The 20,230-nt window shown below is 34.9% G+C and overlaps 2 protein-coding genes across 2 annotated transcripts in view; one reads left to right on the top strand and one right to left on the bottom strand.

Moving 5' to 3' along the window:
- Nucleotides 1-20,230, top strand: part of LOC111155239 (component of oligomeric golgi complex 5) — a 300,576-nt gene that overhangs the window by 79,458 nt on the left and 200,888 nt on the right. The window lies entirely within an intron of this gene.
- On the bottom strand, nt 7,024-10,883 carry LOC111155223 (G protein-coupled receptor 22). Its single transcript, XM_022515336.1, has 2 exons — nt 10,613-10,883; nt 7,024-8,866 (listed from the first exon to the last, which is right to left on the bottom strand). The coding sequence occupies exon 2, from the start codon at nt 8,839-8,841 to the stop codon at nt 7,540-7,542; it is 1,302 nt and encodes a 433-aa protein (XP_022371044.1). The 5' UTR covers nt 8,842-8,866; nt 10,613-10,883; the 3' UTR covers nt 7,024-7,539.

Below are 20,230 nucleotides of genomic sequence, written 5' to 3' on the forward strand. Positions count from 1 at the left end.
TTTAGTACATCTACTATATGCCAGCTACTGAGCTAGACCTTTTTCTGAGTCATTAATATTCCTATTTCCATAGTTAATTTCCTCCTAACATGAAAATAATGTAAGAGTTATTAACAACTAAACACATTGAAAGGGAAATGCCCAGGGAAGAGGGCACCTGTTGAGTATAAGTCATCAGTTCTTCAAGGACCATCTAACTTAATAACTGTAGGACTGTGTAAAGCTGTAAAGCCATGCTCATTCTCTTAAGCGACAACACTTATTGGGCGTCAGTAGTTCACTTTCTTGACAATGCTACACAAATAAACCCTCATCACTCTCTTCCCTTACCATGCTTTACTTTCTCTTAGCACTTACCATCATCTCTAAGTTCAGGGAAAGCCAAACTTCATTTCAAACTTCATTGGTTCTTATTTCTATACTTGGCACATAGTAAATGCTTAAAAATATTTCTTGGATGAATGAGTGAATGAATCAATGAATGAATAAATTTTAGTTCTTAGGAAGCAAATGTCCTGCTGGATTGTAGTATATATAATTTAACTAAAATTTTATTAGTTAAAATGAAGTAAGCTTAAAAATGTTTTCTTGAGGGAGCACCTGGGTGGCTCAGTGGGTTAAAGCCTCTGCCTTCGGCTCAGGTCGTGATCCCAGGGTCCTGGGATCGAGCCCTGCGTCGGGCTCTCTGCTCAGCGGGGAGCCTGCTTCCCTTCCTCTCTCTGCCTGCCTCTCTGCCTACCTGTGATCTCTGTCTGTCAAATAAATAAAATCTTTTAAAAAAATAAAATAAAATAAAATCTTTAAAAAAAATATTTTTTTTCTTTAGGAAGGCATTATGGCCTGAACTGAGTTCAGAGCTGCTTCTGTACCTTTCGTTATGGGTTACTTGACTGTCACTTTGACACATAGTCTATCTTCTAGTATAGAAAGTAGTGGTTCTTAAGCTTTAGCGCACAAATCACCCGAGAGTACTTATTAAAACTTACTAGTCAGAACTGCAACTATAGATATTCTGATTCATTAAGTCTAAGGGGGGAGGAGCAGAAATTGGAATTTCAAAGAAGCACCATAGGATATTCTGATATAGGGGAGTTACATTTTGAAAAATACTCTCCCAAACAAGATACATGGGGTCAGAAGTTTAAAAATTGTTCATTTCAATTTCACTAATATTTACTCATCAGTTAGTATATATCAGGCACTTTTTGGAGAAGTATTATCGAAGGTTATAGTAGTATTACAGACTATTATTGTATTGTATGGATTAAAGACTGTTTTATAAAGTTAGGTAGCTATAGTTTGCTAGCATTTTGTTGCTTGTAAGAAATGATAGTTGGAAAAAATTTAATAGCAGAAAGACTACAGTTTTTTAACAATTGGGGAAAAACTATAAAAATGTAGACTACAGGGGCGCCTGGGTGGCTCAGTGGGTTAAGCCTCTGCCTTCGGCTCAGGTCATGATCCCAGGGCCCTGGGATCGAGCCCCACATCGGGCTCTCTGCTCAGCGGGGAGCCTGCTTCCTCCTCTCTCTCTGCCTGCCTCTCTGCCTACTTGTGATCTCTGTCTGTCAAATAAATAAATAAAATCTTAAAAAAAAATGTAGACTACATTTGATTTGTTACATTTCAGCCTGTTTTAAGACATTAGCAATATTACAGTGAAATACGTATCTTTGGGTAGATAACAAATATACAACATACACAGTATACAGTATATGACAGGTGGGATTGTATGTAATATTAATGGATGTGCTATATGTATGTATGTATGTGTATGTATGTGAATGTGTGTGTATATATGTGCGCGCATATTTTTATTTTTTATATATATATATATATATATATATATAAAATTCAGTCTCCTATGTATTTCTCACTCTTCCAGTCTGTGTCTAAGGTGGTCAAAACTCTCACTTGTTAGCATTAACCTTTTTAAAAATTTATGTTAAATTAAAAATTTTTCAGTTTGCTTCTGTTACTGCTATTGTATGTCCACAGCTGTCTGAGTGGAAAGCAGTTATCTATGAACTTCCTAATAAGAGTAATAAGATTCTCTTGCTCCTTTTAGTTTCCGCCTTGAAAAACTGGTGGATGTACTTTGGTAGCCCGCCTTGCGTAATGCCTCTCAGAAATATATGACACACTGCTGTCATGGAAGCAGGGTGAGGAAAATGACCTCAGTCCCAGATAGAGTCCGCTTTCCTCCTTTATCTTACTTGATGCTTCAGGGTTTGATAATGCTAGGAGTTGATATTGGTGGCAGTGACAGGAATGACAGTACTTTTTACCACTTGCTGGTGGAAGTACAAAGCTGTCATACTTGAGAGCCATGGATACAGCTTATAGAGGCCTGTTTAAAAAAAATGTGTGAATAGAGGGGCAGAGATACTTAGGATTATTTTCACACATTATTTTATCATGAGCAAGGGGAGAAATACTGTGTTTAAGTTTGCTCAGCTCTTTCTCTCCTGCAGAAACTGAATATTCTTTAAAAGGTGAAAGCTTTCATATTAAGATGAGCCCAGATTTCCATTTACTTCTCCATCTCAGTACCCCTCTGTTCCAAACGTTTGTGAGTTGTTCTGTCATCCTGATTTGCATTCTACTTTGTATTGTGTAATATATTATTATATTACTAACCTGCCCAGTTTGTTAACTGGAGTTTCTTTTAAAAAAAAATTGCTTTAATCTTTTTGAATGCTTTAAGAAAAAGTCAGTCTTCAAGTTTTCTTCTATGAACTCTAACCCACAATTCTGTATTCCTATTTTATTTCTCTAAAAGCTGAGTATCTCTGAGTATTTTAGATCTTTTTCCTGCCTTGTCTAGGTTTAATTATCTCCTTTTTTTCCTCTTTTGTAATATGGTCTGAGCTCCCTTTCCCCCTAACATTTATTATTAATCTCCTGTTTAGCTTTCTTGAGTTCACTGCTGTCCCGTAGGGAGATTGCTTACATTCGCAAGGAGTACATCAAGTGTGCTTTTCTGAGATGTAAAGAAAATAAGCGCCACAAGTTTTCTTCAGTTTTTTTTTTTCTTTCTCATCTTATTTAGTGAAAAGGAAGAAAAAAATACATTATTTTCTGTCTTTTTCCTTGCTTCTTCTCTCCATTTAGAAATATAGCCTGCCTCACAATTTGACAAGTTACCTTTCTTACCTTTTTCAAGATGATCTTGACATGTAGCTTCAAATTATTTAATTATAATAGAAGAGGGTTTAACTATTTGATATTTTATCATTGTCATTTTTTAGAAATATTGCTGTTTTTTAATTTTAAAAAGTTATTTTTATGGAGCTATTAACAAAGAATGAGGGAGACATGTATATAATGACTTGGGTAGATATTCATAATTATTACGAGCAAAGGATGCTACTTATATTTTTTACTTTATATACCTTGGCATTTTTCCATTGTTGATAAATTTTTGTAATTAAAAAATTACTGGAGAAGAAAATATGTGGCTTAGTGGAAAAACTGAATAAACCAATATGCAAAATATAGATATTTTAAAACATCAATTTGAATTTTTCATTTTGAATAGTTTGTAATAACTAGAACATTCTTGAATAATGTCATTTATTTCACTTAATTGAATTTTTTGCTTTGCCAGAAATTCTTTCTGATTTTGTCCTCATTATCCATGTACTTTATGCAAAACAATTTAAAAGTTCTTAGATCATTGAGGATAGTCTGTTTTTTTACAGTCTTTTTTTGGCCATCATTTTTGATTCTTCAATTTCTTATACCAGTTGCCTTTTTAGTCAGTTGACATACCCTATCGATTCTGCCTTCACGTTACCTGTCACACGTTTACGCTCCTTTGCACAGCTACTGCCAGCACTTTTTGCCAGGCCTTTCATTACCTGTTGGGGTGATGACTATGGCTTCCCGTCTTCTGTGTCTTACCCAACCAGCGATTTGGTTTCTCATCTTCCTGTTACGTGTCTTACTCAATCAACCCTTCCTACATATTGCTGATTGATTGATTGATTGATTTGTAACCCATTTATCATTGTCTTATTCCCCTGCTCAAATATCTCTGCCGATATTTAAAGCCTTCTTTCTGTCTTTGGCCCCAGTTTAACCTAACAGATCAGTTTCTCACTATTGTATAACTTTCCTTCTAAAGAGAGCAATTTACTGTTTCTAAATCTGCTTCAGTAGCTTTCTTCAATAATGCTTTTATTTATATTGTTTTTAAATCCAACATAATTCCTTTCTTAAGATTATTAAGAACATTTTTTTTTTCATAGTATTTACTGCATTCTGCCTTTTTGTAGGTATTGCCAGACTTTTAACTACCTTGATTCTAGGTTAAGCTTCCAGGGTAATGACTGTATTCCATATGAATATGTGTACCTAATGTAGTGCCTTCTACATTGTAAGGATTCAAATATTAATTGAATTACTAAGCTTACTTAAATGTACAATCAAGGTGTAATGAAACTAAAAGTTTTATTGACTTCGGAAAATAGTCTTTTAGAAGACTTTGGAAAATAGTCATATTACTGTGTTGACTAAAGTCTTACTAAGCACCTGCTTTCTTATCTTTCGGTTTTCATCTTTCAGTCAAATCTCAGTTAAATGAGGAGTTTGATTTTTAATGCCCAGAGAACTTAGATTTTGCTATCATTTTATTTGGGGGATTAAAAAAATAGACAAGTAGACCACATACCTAAAAATTGACTTACCGTGGTGAGATCAGAAATATTATGGATGGCATTTTTTTAAAGCATAATTATAAATTCTTAAACTTTCATAATAGGTTTGAACATCTGTTCAGACTAATTGGTAGACTAACGACCTCCTGGAGTTAGCAAGCAAGAGAGTTCCATATCTTATTGAGCTCAAGTTTGGTTTGTTTTTAAAATACTAGTTCTCACTTCTGTGGTTTTGAAGAACTTACCCAGTTAACTATATATAAATGGATGCCTGTGCCTCTGATTTGTGGCAGAAGGACCCATATTGAGTTTACTGTTACTGCTGTTGCTTTTGCATTTACAGATTTCATTCTAACATGAAAAATTGGTATTTATATTTTTTCCCATAAAATTATTAGAAATACAGTGAAAGACACACACGTTTTGGTGAAGCCCATCATGAGGAAAATAAAAATACTTCACCTTTTCATAGAACAAACACTTAAAGTTGTCTAAGCTTCTCATTCTCTCATTTAAGCTGAGGTCATTAATTTTAAGCATATTTGTGACTTGTTTTCAAAAGCTGATCCTTTAATATAAATATTATTTTGGTTTACACATTACATACTATTTAACATTAAAAAGCAATTAGAAGTTGTTTGGTAGGTATGAATTTTCTTTGTTGTAAAACAATGGATGTTACTTTTGAATACTTGAAAGTCCATTACAGGAGGGCAAAAATGCTTGTTAATTGTCTGTTCCAGTGTCAAGCGTAGAAATAATAACAGTTTAGAAGGCAACATTATAATATTTGCCATTTATTATTTTGTTAGATTTCTTATTACAGAACACAAGAGGGCATGAAAGCAGTTTAGGCAAATATATTTAAAAATGTTTTTTAACCAAGTTCTTTGGCATGCTTATAGACTTGAAGACTAAAAATATTTAAGACACAGAGGGTTTCTCTTAATATGAAAATTCTAAAAATAGACTAATTTTTATGAAGATTATAAAACTAAATACAATTATAATTTATGCTTGGAAGTTTAAGTATAAAATTAGTTTAAAAAATTTTAATGGCTGTATTAGGAGATATTCTGTGCCAAATATGTTTACTGAATGAAAAAAATTTTAATACCCTTACCTATGAAGTCTTAATTTCTCTACAGGGTTCTGAAAAATGTCTATTTTCTTATGCTACATTTTGTCAAATTGAAGCATATCTTTAATTCCATGAAAGTAGAAAACAAGAAAGAAGGATACTGTTCTTTTGCTAAGATTTGACATGATAACATTATCAGAAATAAATCACATTAAATTTCCCATGTAACCTCAGGGAATTCAAGCTATTGCATGGTGCTCATTTCTCTCAAGGATTAATGTATTCAGTAAACTAGACTGGGTAAATCTCAACCTCACTTACTTATGTAAAAGTGATGTATTACTGAATTCCTTGACATAAAATTTTATTTAAAGATGAGTTGTTACTTGATTTGATGGACACAGTGTTAAAAAAAAAAATAGAATAAAAAGTTGCCCAGTTATCAATTATAAGGTAGCAAGAACTGTATTTGCCTGTTTAAAGTAACTTATTGCTATTTTTCTGATATAGTGGTAATTAGCACTCACTGATATATTATTGGATTATAACAGTTGGAAAATATTTGTTTGATATGAGATTCCCAAACCTTTTATCTGTAGTTAGGATTAGTAATTTTATAGTTTTCCAACATGAATTGAAGATCGGAGACACAAGGATTAAAGTTAGATCAAGTGGTGTAAAGTAAAAAAATTGACAAGATTTATTGCCACTTAAATGATTTTAAGAATGGAAATAGAACTATTGTTCTTTGAAACATTTGGAAGCTATCATAGTATAGGAAACTTGTGTAAATGTTATTACTCTAAAGTTGCTATATATCTAAAATTAGAAATCATTGGCTTTGTGCAGCTTCTCTACAATGATAGAAAGTCTTTTTTTCTTTCTTTTATTCAGATTTTAACAGCTGACTTCTGGTATACAAAAAGACTGACTTAAATAAAGTTAGGAAGTTAGTTTATTTTAATGCACTGGTTTTTACCAGTATACTATATTAATCCGGAACATTTGGCTTAGACTCAAGCAAAGTGAGGAAGGAAGAAAAGAGGCTGATGCTTTAGTTTTCTTCCTTCCCTTTATTGTCGGTTTATTCATATATTTATAGGCATAGTGCCCTTGATCTTAGAAAATCAATCTCTTTTTCATAATAAACTTGAATTTCAAAGTTTCCCTATCTTAGAGTGTATATACAGGGTTGTTTCTTGGTTCTTAAATTTTAAAATCCTGATAAATTCTACAATTTTCAGCATTCAAAAAAAAGGATAAAGTTTCACACATAGTTCATTATTTTTGATGCATCAAATATATAGCAAGTAGACTATACCAGAAAACATAATGTAGTGACAGAAAATTCTGAATTAATTTTGATTGGAGACCATAATTTTTGTTCTTATATTAAAGTGCTATTCCACTTGTCATTTATATAAATATATCTATAGCTTGTGGCGTAGAAACAAATACACCTCATAAAAAAAAGAAAAGGATACCTGTGTCAGTTACATTTTAAAGTTATACACTGTTTTAAGGCTATGTATTTATTATTTAGAAAATATGACTTACATGAATATCTTCTGATGGACATAATATTGACAAAATATACACAATATTACTTTAACAGACTGCCATGCAACAAATACATTGTAATGAAGAAATTGAATATATATGACCTAATCTAATCTTGACATTTACATCGAAAATTTACAACATAACCAATACTTAAAATGTTTTTTCTTATATTTGGCAGTAATTTCATTTTTTTACAATTTAAATGTGGGCTTAATGAAACTTAGATTTTTTTCCCTAGTCTGTGACAACCTGAGGTACTAAACATTTTTCTCTTATTTCACTGTCTTCAAAGGTAATTTTTTTGTTTCTTTTAGGATCTATCCAAGAATTGTGTATTACAGCATTATTAGGCAGAGGATCAGCTTCCACTATGGAAACAACTCGCTTTTTCATTTTACTTTTCAAGACCTTCTGAAATTTTTGTCTAGTAAATGCATATAATAAAGGGTGAAATATAGTTGTTCCATAAGCCATGACTAGAAAACACAACCTTAATTTTACTAAAAGGTCACTTGGGCCTAAACATAAAATGGTGGTATTTAAAACAGAAATGGGTGTCCAGCAGAGAAGAAATGTAGAAATAATCAATAAAGACATCCTGAAGACTCTTTTTTGCCTTTCCCGTCGCTCACGGTGTCGTTTCACGGCTCGCCGGAGGGCGATTATTACAGAGACTGAAGTTCTTACACCAAAGACCACATTTCTCCCACCACTGCTTTGTGACATGTCTGTAGTCTCATGCTGTGTGGTTAGAGAAATTGTCTTTTTCTTTCTTGTTTTCTTCTTCTGCCCTGTTGAAAATCTTGTGCCGATTCGAATGTTAAGAGCCTGAAGGATTTTGGTGTATGTGATTAACATTACTATGACAGTGAAAAAGAATATTGGGATCTGTACTAGCAGGTGGTAATACATTCCCAGTTCGGTGTAGTATTCATTTGTACTGACACACAAAAGTGTCTTGTTTTCCCACGTATTTCCACTTTGAAGACTGAAAAAATTTACCTCAATAAAGGGAATCAGGAAAGAGAAAAACGAAAAGATCCAAATGGATATCATTAGCATTACAGCTCTGCCCATTGTCAGAATTCGGTTTGCAGGTTTTACAGAGATGTCATATCTGTCCAAAGTGATAGCAAAAACGTTGATTGCTGTTGAGACACTTGCGAAAGATACACAGGCCTCATGGAAACAGCAGATGAGAGCAGTGTTACTCTCCAGTGAAAGCAGAAGGATAACTATAGTTAGAGGAATACATCCCACACAAATTATTACATCAAGTACATGAAGGTTCATTGTAATAATGTTACTGACAGAGTTGATTAAGTTGGATTTCATGCAGTAAAGTACCAATACGGTGAGGTTGCTGCCAAGTCCCAACACAATTTCTAACATAAGAAATCCGGTGAGAGACACTTGAAAGCTTAATGGATATGATAGTGGTTGGTACATATTGGTGTTGATGTCATCAATGTCATCTCGCACTGTAATGTTAGATTCAGACTGCATGTTGGTGTCCAGAATGGGAGAAAAACACATTCTTTTGGAGCAGTTGGTGTTTTTCCTAGAAAGTGAAATAGAATAAACTCTTTGATATTTGGCAATTTAAATGACGTATAAAACATGTGTTCCTTGTTTTTAAAAAATAGTCTTTTTATTGTGTACTTGGCTTAATTTTTAAGTTTCTAAACTATTAATGGCAAAGGTAGAATTAGGAGACATCGAGGTTGCATTGTTTTGATGTAACAGGGAATTGGATTCTCCCTTTGACTCCTATATAGTTCAAAATAACTCAAGATCCCCAAAGATTTTCCTCATTTGGGTTTTTCAGGCTTTTTGAGATACGGTATCTTTTTGTACAATAAAACTACCCAGTATGCAAAACTAATTTTAGCCTAGTGTTTTAATATTTCATTTTAAAGTGTTGTGAGTAGGTGGGTAATAAATGCTGTTTTAATATGTTCTAGCATAATTAGTGTAGGTGTAATTTTTCTCATGAGATTTCAAATGAACAGGACAAGAGTTCATTTAAAATGATAAATGGCACAGAGCCCTAGTTGTTTAAAACCATTTTGTCCATGTTCTTGGTTGAAACTCTTATTCAGGAGTCTACAGTGTGCTTGGGGATATTTGGAGCTCTCTCCCCTAGAAAGTAGGCAAATGATAAATATTACATATTTTGTAGTGCAAATGCTCGTCAAACTTCATAATGGACAAACTTATGTAATAAAAATTGGATGAGAAAGGACATTATGTTAAAGTAGAACACCACAAAACTTGGTAAAAGAGTACTAATCACTCCAATGAATGATTTATTTTGTGACCACACCCTCTCATTTATTGTGGAAGAAGGAAATTGAAATTTAATATCATGTTAAGTAATAATCATTTTTGGAGTGGTTTAAAAGGCTATATCATTTGATTTTATATGTTTAAACAGGATTTTTAAAGTAAAACATGAAATTTTGGAAAAGGAGTATCTGAAGCCCATTTTCTGAGGAATCTTTTAAAGTTATACATTCCATGTGAAACCTTTTGTAAATAAATCACCCGGTGTGTATAATTTTGAGGAAAACAACAATTAAAAACAATTAAAAAATAAGCTCTTTTGCCAATTCATATAAATCTATATTTTAATATATAGAGGGTTAGAATAATTTATAAGAATAATGTCTGACTTTCTGGGCTAACATGTCAGTAATGAGTATATTCAGTTAACATAAAATCATACAACCAACTATATTTCACATTTCAAGTACAGCGTTTTGACTGCAAAATCATAATCAAACATAAATTATAAAGACTAATAATTTCCAAGATTCATGTTAACCTTTCACTTGGTGTAACCTTCGACAGCTTTTCGAATACAATTTTATTTATGCATATTATTTTAGGGGCGATATTTCAGAAACACAGATGATAACATTATTAATTCCTTTGAGCTTGGTATAAAGTATCACTAAAGGCATATACTCAAGTGAAAGTCTTAGCTAACAGTGAAATCATATGAAAATGGAAAATTTTAAGTGTGCCAGATTTTCAGAACTGACAGATTAAACATCAGGTCTTTGTCATCAGTTAGATTTATAATTGGATAAAGCAGAAATGCCAAGTTAGAGGGTAACTAAGTAAAACACGTCTCCTCTAGAGCAAGATTGTTTTCTTTTGTAAATGTTAAACAGTGTGGTGCGGTGCATGCATCTTCTGACCTACCTGTTTGCTGTTGCCTTATTGGCCTTTTGGCTCACTATAGCAGATTTTCACAAATTGATTCATGATGTCATTGACAGATTTTGACATGAATTTTTACCTGACAACAGTGAAGTAGCTGTGTTTTATTTCATGTCTTGTAGAAATTCTTTCATTTTCTCTCCAATACTTCAAACTGCATGAATTGTGAGATTTAGTTGGCTGATGGATTTCTAAAGACCAGTACAAAATATTTGTGTTTGTTTTGCCTTAAAAAGTCACGACCAAGAGAAACTTCCTCAAATGATAGGAATTGTGTTTCCCTTTGAGGGAATATATGATAGTGTCTCTTTATTTTCCAGGACATGTGAAAACAAAAAAGGAGACATACGGTTTCTAGCTTCTAAAATGTATTTCGACATCCTTCTGTTACAAATGTAAATCTGTTTCTATAGCAGTCCTCATTAGTTTGAAATAATTTCTTGATCACATAACTTGCTTTGTATTATAAATCCAGTCCATGTTCTTTTGATAAAAACCATCTGCTGTTTGATTTGATTTGTTTTCATTAGAAGAGGATACATAGTCCTAAAACTTAGATGAAAAAATCCTTTAGTAATATCAAGTGCTGTGAATATCTGAATATTTAGTGCAGAAAATACATGATAAAGCTTTATTTAGCTTGCTGCTAATGTATGGCATTCTCTTTTTGGCATTCCGTGCCTCATTGTTTCTTCAGGAAACAGCTCCACAGTCCCGGTATGTTAAAGTATAAACTCCCCTTTTAAAAATGCTCACCATTTTGTTCTCAGGCTTTCTCAGTTAAATTGTTTTTCTTTTTGTGTCTATTTTATATAGCATCTTCTTAGGATGATTGCTGTCCATGTGTTATATCCCAGCAGTAATGTGGACGTGTATTTTCTGGTTTTAACTCCTTAATGTCTTAAATTCATGTGTCAGAAGAATATCCTGCAGTTTTTGGTTCAGGCAGCTAGAGAGGTGTTTGATCAGATGCATTCTTCATATTGTCAGTTGTAAATACTGAATTAGCTGCTGTGGGCCCTTGTGAAAAAGAAAAAAAAATGGTTAAGAAATAGGGTTCCTAATAATTTGCAATTAACACAAGTTACTTCAGTTTTGTTGACTTTGACACCGTACGCAGTAATTTGTTATCAAAGTAAGCAAACTGTATTAGTAGAGCCACCACCTATGCATAAATTTAAGGGATTCTTTAAATATTTTCTTTTCCTAACAGATTTTGCAAACGTTACATGATTTAGTAATAGAGGTAGCATTATAAATAGAACCATGAAGGAGAGGCTGCAGTTTAAAACTAATTTCTGCTCTCCGTTTAGAAGCTAGCCTAGGTTTTCAGAGATTATGATCAATTAGCATACACTACACATACTGTCGTTCTCTCTTGTCTTTACAATAAATTTAACACTGTTTCCTACTGGGAAATATGGTAGCTTGCTTAATTATTAGCACATGGTTTGAGTATCAGCTGATTCAAACCTATCCCATGGTAAGATGCTTATAAATGTCTACCGATGGGTTGTTCATGCAGTTGAAATGCAAACGGTAATGCAAAGTGTGACTGCACATTAAATAATTTTCAGTGAACATGCCCGATAACGAACTTAACCTAAAACTGAGTAATAAATAATAGCTAAATAGAAAACCCAGTCCTTTTAAGAAATAAAAACATTTTTTGAGCACTTGAGAAAAACTATCCTGATGACATTAAAAATATTTAGTAGGTCCGAAGTGACTTAAAAGGTGATGTCTCCCTAGTGAATCAACAAAGAAAATTTTTGGTATTTAACATTGCATCCTAAAAAAAATTACATTTAAAATGTTATGTCTTAAAAGAAGTCGATCTAAACAATACATGTTTAGCAATAAATAGAACTAAGCAAATAAACTGTTAATATTTAGGTTGAAAATTTTCAAAGTAATTTTACCCCACTATGCCAGTTCAAAAGCAGCTTATACTGTTAATAAGGGAACACATCTTACCTCCGCTAAGGATTTGATACATTCCTGATGTAGTTGAAGCGTTTCCAGTTTTGACTGATGCATTTTGTTCACTTGTTAGCAGAGGACTGGGGGAAGAGGGTCATAAACATCTCTTCAGAAAAGACCTTAATGAAAACATGTGTCTGTCCTGTGCCATTGTCTCAGCGGTCCTGCTAACGTATGGGACGTGTGGTGCTGCCGAGAGGCTGCTGCAGTCTCTCACTCTTCCTACTGTGGAATCAATAAGCGTCTGAAAAACGTAATGAAGTAATTGAACATACTGAAGGCTTCTTGTCTCCAGAGACAACATTTAGATTCAGTCTCTAAAAAGGAATGGCACTGCTTTTCAGAGGAAAGCCTGTTCTGGGCAGCTTTTGCAGAATGACAGCCTACCTTGTCGCTTCTCTCCACTGCAGAGAGATGCAGTGCGTTCACTAATTTTGATTGGTCAGTTGTATTGGGCTTAAACTGTGCTTCATATGTAGAGCAGGGATTCCCCCCCTCCACTGTTTTATATAAGGATGCTTTTTAAAAAGGCTATATTTATAAGTAGTCGTCTGCTGCTCTTAAATAGAATATGAGTAAATTAGTCTTTTAAAAATGTGTATTCTATTCTGGTTTGTTGTTCACTTGTGCCAAACATTAAAAAATACAGGGGGGTGGAGGGGGGTAAGAAAGAATCGCATGGTGAAAAGTGTATATTCTTTCTGAAGCCTAGATGATTGCACTCGGGAATATTTTCGTCGTCTATATGTTTTTGGTTGAGATTCTTTGTTCTACAAATAGAAAGCCACTGCATCTTTACTGTGAACCACATTGAATTTCAACTAGTTTGTTTGTATTCAAGTCATCTTTTCTGTGTATTTCAAATTGTTGTGAGCATCTCAAGGTGTTAAACCTTGTTACGACTGCAGTATTCATTCAGGTGTTCATTCATTCCATTCATTCATTCATTCATTCATTCAGAATATTAATGAGGTTGCTCCAAGGTGGTTCTACCCTAAAATGTTTTTTTAAAATGCTATTACTATTAGCATAGTCTCAATGTATAAAGATTTAATCATGTTCTTTCCTTTCAGATTACTTCTCTGTCTTCACCTTTGGTAACCCTTTTATTTAGTAGATATATAATGATCAACTGCCATAATGTTTTATTTCAACCGGCTATTTCTATTTTTAACCTGGGCAGTTTTAATGGATTGCTGTGCCTTAAATAGTATATGTAGCTGTGTGTGAAAGTTATCGGGTAAACAAAGCAGTAAAGGAAAAAGGAAACTAGTAGTTGTGTGTCTTCACAAGTTATAAGGCTAAATTATTTTAAGGTAGATTGTCAAAAGAATAAAAACAAGTAGAATTAATTAAAGTATTACTTTAAGATTAAATTTCTATTAACTTTGTTTACCTACTCTCAGTATTGAGGAAAATGCTTTTTTAGGTTTGAATATATAAAGTGGCTGGATTCTGTGTTCACAAAATAGAAGACCTTGCAAATGACTGAATTATTAGAATATTGATCATCACCTATTTCCATTATTTTAGGAATATCAGAATTCATTTTTAAAAATGTATGCTAAATTTATAATTTGTAACTGGAGTTCTTTTATAATTTAAAAAAGCAGTATACATTTTTGTAATCTTCTGGTAGTGTTTAAGCTTCACAGGGGGCTGGCTGAGTAGTATGTGAGTTTTGAATTGCATTTGTATAGAAGTTGAGAGTAATGTGGAAAATTTTGTTGTGAATTCCTAAAATTTTATGCACGGCCTTGGTAATGCTAAATATTAAAGTGTTGTTGTGCTACTTTTCATGCATTTTGAAGGTTGCAGAAAAGGATGTTGTTAGAATGCCAACCATGTTGAAAGATAGTGTGCAAGCACATGGACACACAATGTTATTTTAAGCTTCAGACTAAAACCAGAGCTTCAAACTAAAATTGGAGGAAAGATATTAGCATCAATTGAAACTTGTGGTGGGGACAAGTAATCATTAACGTAGTGAAATACACAGAGTGCTTTTCTGCCAAAGAGTTCAAGTATACTTATGTTGATCATCAAGATATCCCTATGAAGTAGAGGCAACCAAGACTCAAAGAAGTTTAATGACTTGAAAAAGTCTAGGTAAGTTAGTAGCAGAGCCAGTGTTGGACCTCTGTGACTTCCTCCCCCTTCCCCCATCTCCCCATAGTTGGCCCCCTTTCTGGAAAATTCTGAAGATACTTGGGACTTAAAATTGGATGATCTGGGTTCAGTCACCGCTTATTAGTTATATGACTTTTGGCAAGTCAAGCATTCTTTGGGACACAATATAGCTTTGATTCTTTTTGTGGAAGTTTATTTCTGTGTTTTCTTTAGCTCTCTGTAATACAATATTTCCAAGTTAGACTCTTTTGAAAAAAACAAATTCTATCTCTGTAAGAAATAATGGCAGCAAAAAAGCTCAGACTTGGACACTGCACTTTATTTCCCGTGCAAGTAAGTGACTTGTGATTAAGGATACACAAGATACCACAAACAACAATTATTTTTATTGCACACAACATTTAGTATGGTTTTCCTTTTAAAAACCACAGATTGGTTTAATGATTTATTAGCAGGATAATCCTAACTACATTTGTTTTGTTTTTAACACAGATGAAAATATCTAAAATACATGATTCAGAATTAGATTATACTATTTTCACGAAAAAATTAGTGTCAAATTATATGTCGGAATTAACAAAGATTTTTATTTCCATAGTAACAAATTTTTACACTTGTGCATTTAATATATTTTGTATTTATAGAAGATACTAATTTTAAACAGTTGGTGACTTAAGACTAGATATTATGTTATAAAATAATTTTATAGATTAATTATTAATTAGCTAATTGATAACCTAGAAAAACAGTTTTACCTTACAAATGATACCTAAGTTATGGATATGAATCTAAGCCCCCAAATATCTCCATTAAAATCCTTTCACTGAGTTCTGGGTTTTTTTGTTATAAATATTTTGATTGCAAAAGAATTTCAATTCCTAACATTTTTGATATGAAAGTCTTTGATTTTTAATTGTATACATCTGTTGCCTTAAGTTTGAACAGCCATGAATGTGAGAGAGTGATTTGTTGTTCACATTTACATTGCACTGTTCATATCAGGTCATTCTTGTCCAGCTTGTGTCTACTTCTGATGCTACTTCTTTGATGATTCTGAGTTTGTAAATAAAAAAAATTCAACTTCGTGAAATATTGTAATTAGTGACAACTGAAACTGTTTGTAAAATATATATATAAAATATATATGCAAAAGCAGTTCCTAACGGCTGAAAAATGCACTTTTTAAATTGTATGGCTTCAAGGGTGCTTTTTCAATGAATACTTAATATAGCTAACTCTCAACTCTCTCTGATACTAAAGCCCAATGAAGAAAGGATTATTTTGGTTGAAAGGCAATTCAGAAATCTCATTTGGCTTCTCAACTTTAAATTTCTTTCACAACAAATGTTTTACCAGAAAAGTAGAAATGGACCATCTGCTGAAACCTTCATCAAATGGGGAGTAGCCAAGGTAGCAGAGAGTCAACAACGTTGGTGATTCATTATTGGTATGAGAATAATTGAAAACTGATTATAATTAGATAAAGTACATGCATAAGAACCATATTCTTTTAACAGAAAAACTCCACAAAATGTTCCTCCCCAACCTTTCTACTTCACCTAAGTTGGACATTTAAAATTTTTCATTTTCATTTTTTACACTATGTATTTGTAAGTCAGTTGTCAGCATCACATATATTATAAAAATAAATACATGGCTTTCCCTTCCATTTTCTCATCCAAATCTAGATTTTGGACCCTGTGACTATTACTACTTCTTAATTTCTGTTTGTTGTCCTAATGTTGGCATGTTTTTTGGGGGCCTTGTCCCCTTGGGCCCCTGCTCCAAATTTTTTGGGTTTCTGTTTTCACTGACTTACCTTCTTCTTTACATTCTTAAATATTATGGATGCTTTTTGTTGATATTTTTCTCTTACATTTATGTCAAAGAATTATACAGTCATGTTTGTGCCTTTTTTCGTTGGCTTCTCTTCTTGCTTTTCTGCTGCTTCATTTTCTTTCTATAATTCTCCTTTGTGGTTTATTATGCAAAATCACATTCATTTCTGTGTCCTGAAACCAAGTCAGTTGATGAACTAGATAATATATTCTGATATTAGATTTGATAGGAATGTATTGGGAGAAGCACTCTGCCAGGAGCACTGAGCATTCCTGAATGTCCTGGGGTCTGCTGGGTATTGCTGGGTATACCAAGATTGCAAAAACCTGAGTGTTCTTTGTCTGGACCAGTTCTCAGGGTTGTGCTTGAAGCTAGCAACCTTGAGCTATGCAGTAAGGACTCCCCAAAGAGCAGACTTGCTTCTGCTTGTTATAAAAATGGTCAGTTTTAAAGCTCAGTGTCATTTGGCTGTAATGCAAATCCACTGTATTCATCTAGGCCCCTCTGCCAAAGGAACTTGGGTGGGAAGGTGAACTGTCCTCTTACTTCTTGCTGTGTCATGGATAATAAGGTCCTTTCCCGGTGACCAAGGCATCTTAGGTCTTCTGGCAGCATCCGTGACAAGAACAGACTAGCTTCATAGCTTGCTAGTAGAGTAAAATCGTAGACTCATCGTGATTTTTTAGAATAAAGCCGTGATGTTGACAGAAACATAGCTTCCTGCAAGAGAAAAGACAAGTGTCCTTGTGGGCCAGTTTAGTAGCAAATGCTCTTGTTGAAGTGGGAAGCTAGTAGATCCCCTGCTGACTTACCTGTTGATGAATATTTAGAGGCTAAGCAGTGAGACCTAGAACAGAGCTGCCTGAATGATGCTTTGGTTGATGCTTACTCTCTAGGCTAGAGAAGGAAAGAATGTTATGTCAATAAGGCAGTAAGCCTCTGGGCCAAAAGGTGTCAGCAATGGGTATGAGTAGACTGAATACATTATAGCTTTCTTTGTTGAAGTCAAGTAGGCAGTTTGAACATATATGTTAAGTCTTGCTTATTGGTGCAGAGCCCTTCTTTGTACCCTCTGATTCTCAGCTTCTTAAGGTAAAGCCTAGTATGGTAGGGAACCATCAAGGATGGGGGCGGGGGGCATTCAAACTTTTACAGTTCTGTTGGATAGGGTGCCCAAGCACCAGCCTACCTGGTCCTATGGGGAGAAAGCACCAGAGGTGGCAAGGGAGGCTGAAGGCTCTGTGGGCTGCACGGTGGAGCTGTGGCAGTGTGCACAGGGCAAACTAAGGATGCCCAGGCTCTTGCGGGAGCTGGGAGGCACGGGGGAGGAAGTTGCACCGACCCTGGGGTGAGGAGCCATGCAGAAGAAAAGCCTCCTACCACTTCAGTCCTCCTGCGCAGGCTAGCCTCCCCCACTTCCCCACTATGATGTACTCCCCGTGCTCCCGGTCAGAAAATAATGTCTTCTCCTGGCAGCTGTGGCTATAGTCCCTTTTGTGTATGTGTTAAATTCCTTGGTCTGTGTTCCCGCAGGGGGGAAAACAGTCAAATTCAAGAAAAGCTAGAGTGTGGGTGGAGTCTGGGGGCCCGTTCAATATACTGTTGTTCTGGCTTCCTCTGCCAAATGTATATTTGGTATTGCCATTTTTACTTCTACATGCTTACACTGTGAATGCTTATGAGTTCACAGGAGATTCTCCCTTCGTGGGATGCTGCATGTCCCCTTCCTGAGTGATCCAGCACAAACAATAGATTATCCCTAGAGGAGAGAAAAGAAATTCACAGCTTTAGTTAAAGACACAGGGCTGCTAAGGTACTCAGGCCATTTCTTAGTACAGCAGTGCCACCTGCCTGACCCAGCTACCAAGTGCATCTCTTTTGAAAAGGCCTGCTGTTTAGGTCTTGTGAAAACTACGCACCTGACCCATAGACTCCTTGCAAACTCATGCCGTTTTGAGGGTAGCTTGACTCAGACTTGACAGTTAACAAGAAAAGGACCCAAGAAATTGCACTGATCAAGTGCAGATGGTTTGTTCAGTGATGCAGCCGGCCTGTCCTTAGTGACATCTTGGTGTCGCATGAAGGGGTGGAAGTGACCCCTTTTGGGAGAAACTGTATCTCTAACTCCTGAAATAGTATCTCTCACTTCTTGAAGCAAAGGCCCTAGCTCAGTGGAGCCCTTGATTTACAGAAGTTCCTGTAAATACCTTGGCCTGGTTCACTTATGGTTCAGCCCAGATATACGCTGGTGGTATCCATTTTGCTGCTGCAGCTTTTCAGCCAGGGTCAGTGACAGAAAACTGAAAGTGAATGTCATCACTTGACTCTGTTGTCATAGCTCTGACCAGTACACCCCTTGAAGAGCATTGTGGGTGTTCTTATGGACCCTGGGGCTTCTCGGGCTGTTGCCAATAGCCCAGCCTTCAGGTGTGCCACTTGGAAGATCAGCAGATCAAAAACATCTCTCTTTGGGTCTGCAAACTATGGAAATAGATTGTGGTTGTCATTCAGTTTGGCTTACTTAAGCCCAGTTTGCTGCCACTTCTACCCAGATCCATTATTGTTTTGGATATAGCAACAGAGCCGTCGTAATGGACCGGGCAACTGCTGTGTCCTGGGTTTTGGGAAAGGGGATTTCTCAACGTCCCTTCCCTACTTCCATTTGTAGGACTAATTCTTTTTCCTCCCTTGGAGGTATAGGTTTTGTTTTGTTCTGTTCTGTTTGCTGTCTCCTTCCCCTAGCTCTGGTGGGTTTTCAGCAACATCCAGAGAGTGGTAGGATTTGTTGCACTTCCTTCAGTGGTTTCAGGCCTTTTTTCCCCTCTTGTATTAGAGATGGTGGAAAGGAGCCAGGCTGGGCTTTATGCCTTGCCTTCAGTGGCTGCTACTGTCACCACTCCCATGCCAGGAGGAGTGCCTTCCAGGGCCTTTTACTCTGCACCTAATCTTTTTGTGTGTGTGTGTGCATACCTGGTGAGGTTTTTGAAGAACCATTGGGTACATACACCTTCTCTTTTTTGTTTGTGGCCTCCATAGGTTCTGTATCTTTTGCTGGCACACATTTAGCTTCTAGCAATTCATTAACAGCTGTAGGGGATTACTTTTACTGGTACCCACTGTTGTTTTCCGAAGGGTGCTCATGTCCTAAATGTTCTTCAAGGCACCTGGTTTTTCCTTAGAGTTTGAGTTGGTTGGTTGCCCTATAACCTCAGCTGTCCTGGCTGCTATTTACCATGATATTAGATTATGTCATGACCCACTTGGTTGTGGTAGAACACCCGATAAGATATTGCACGATCTTATTTGCAAATATTTTGGTGAAGTCTTTTGTCTGTATATTCATGAGAAATCTTGATCTGCCATTTTCTTTTATTGTAATGTTTTTATCTGGTTTTAGAATCAGGACAGTGTTGGGATTTGTAGAGTGAATTGAAAATGGTTTCTCTTTTTTTAGTTAAAAAAAAAAAAAAACTGTTAAAAAAAAAAAAACAAAAACTGTATAAGATCAAGACCAAGCCTTCATTACACATCTTGCAAATTCAAAAGACAAGATATATGAGCCCAGGAGGTTTTATATTATTTAAACCTTTTAGTTATAAATTGAAATAATTTAATGGATGATGGATTCAGATTTTCTATTTTCTTGTGTCTGTTTTGATGATAAGTATAGTTTGAATTTTTGTTTATATCATTTAATTTGCCTAATTTATTAGCATCATTTGTTTTTAACAGCTTCTCATTATAT

The sequence above is a fragment of the Enhydra lutris genome, unplaced genomic scaffold (assembly GCF_002288905.1).
Source record: "Enhydra lutris kenyoni isolate GAN:26980312 unplaced genomic scaffold, ASM228890v2 scaffoldscaffold40, whole genome shotgun sequence".
NCBI lineage: Eukaryota > Metazoa > Chordata > Mammalia > Carnivora > Mustelidae > Enhydra > Enhydra lutris.

What these genes read in the sequence shown, in the direction of transcription:
- LOC111155223 (XM_022515336.1), bottom strand. Translation starts at nt 8,841, where the DNA reads ATGTGTTTTTCTCCCATTCTGGACACCAACATGCAGTCTGAATCTAAC.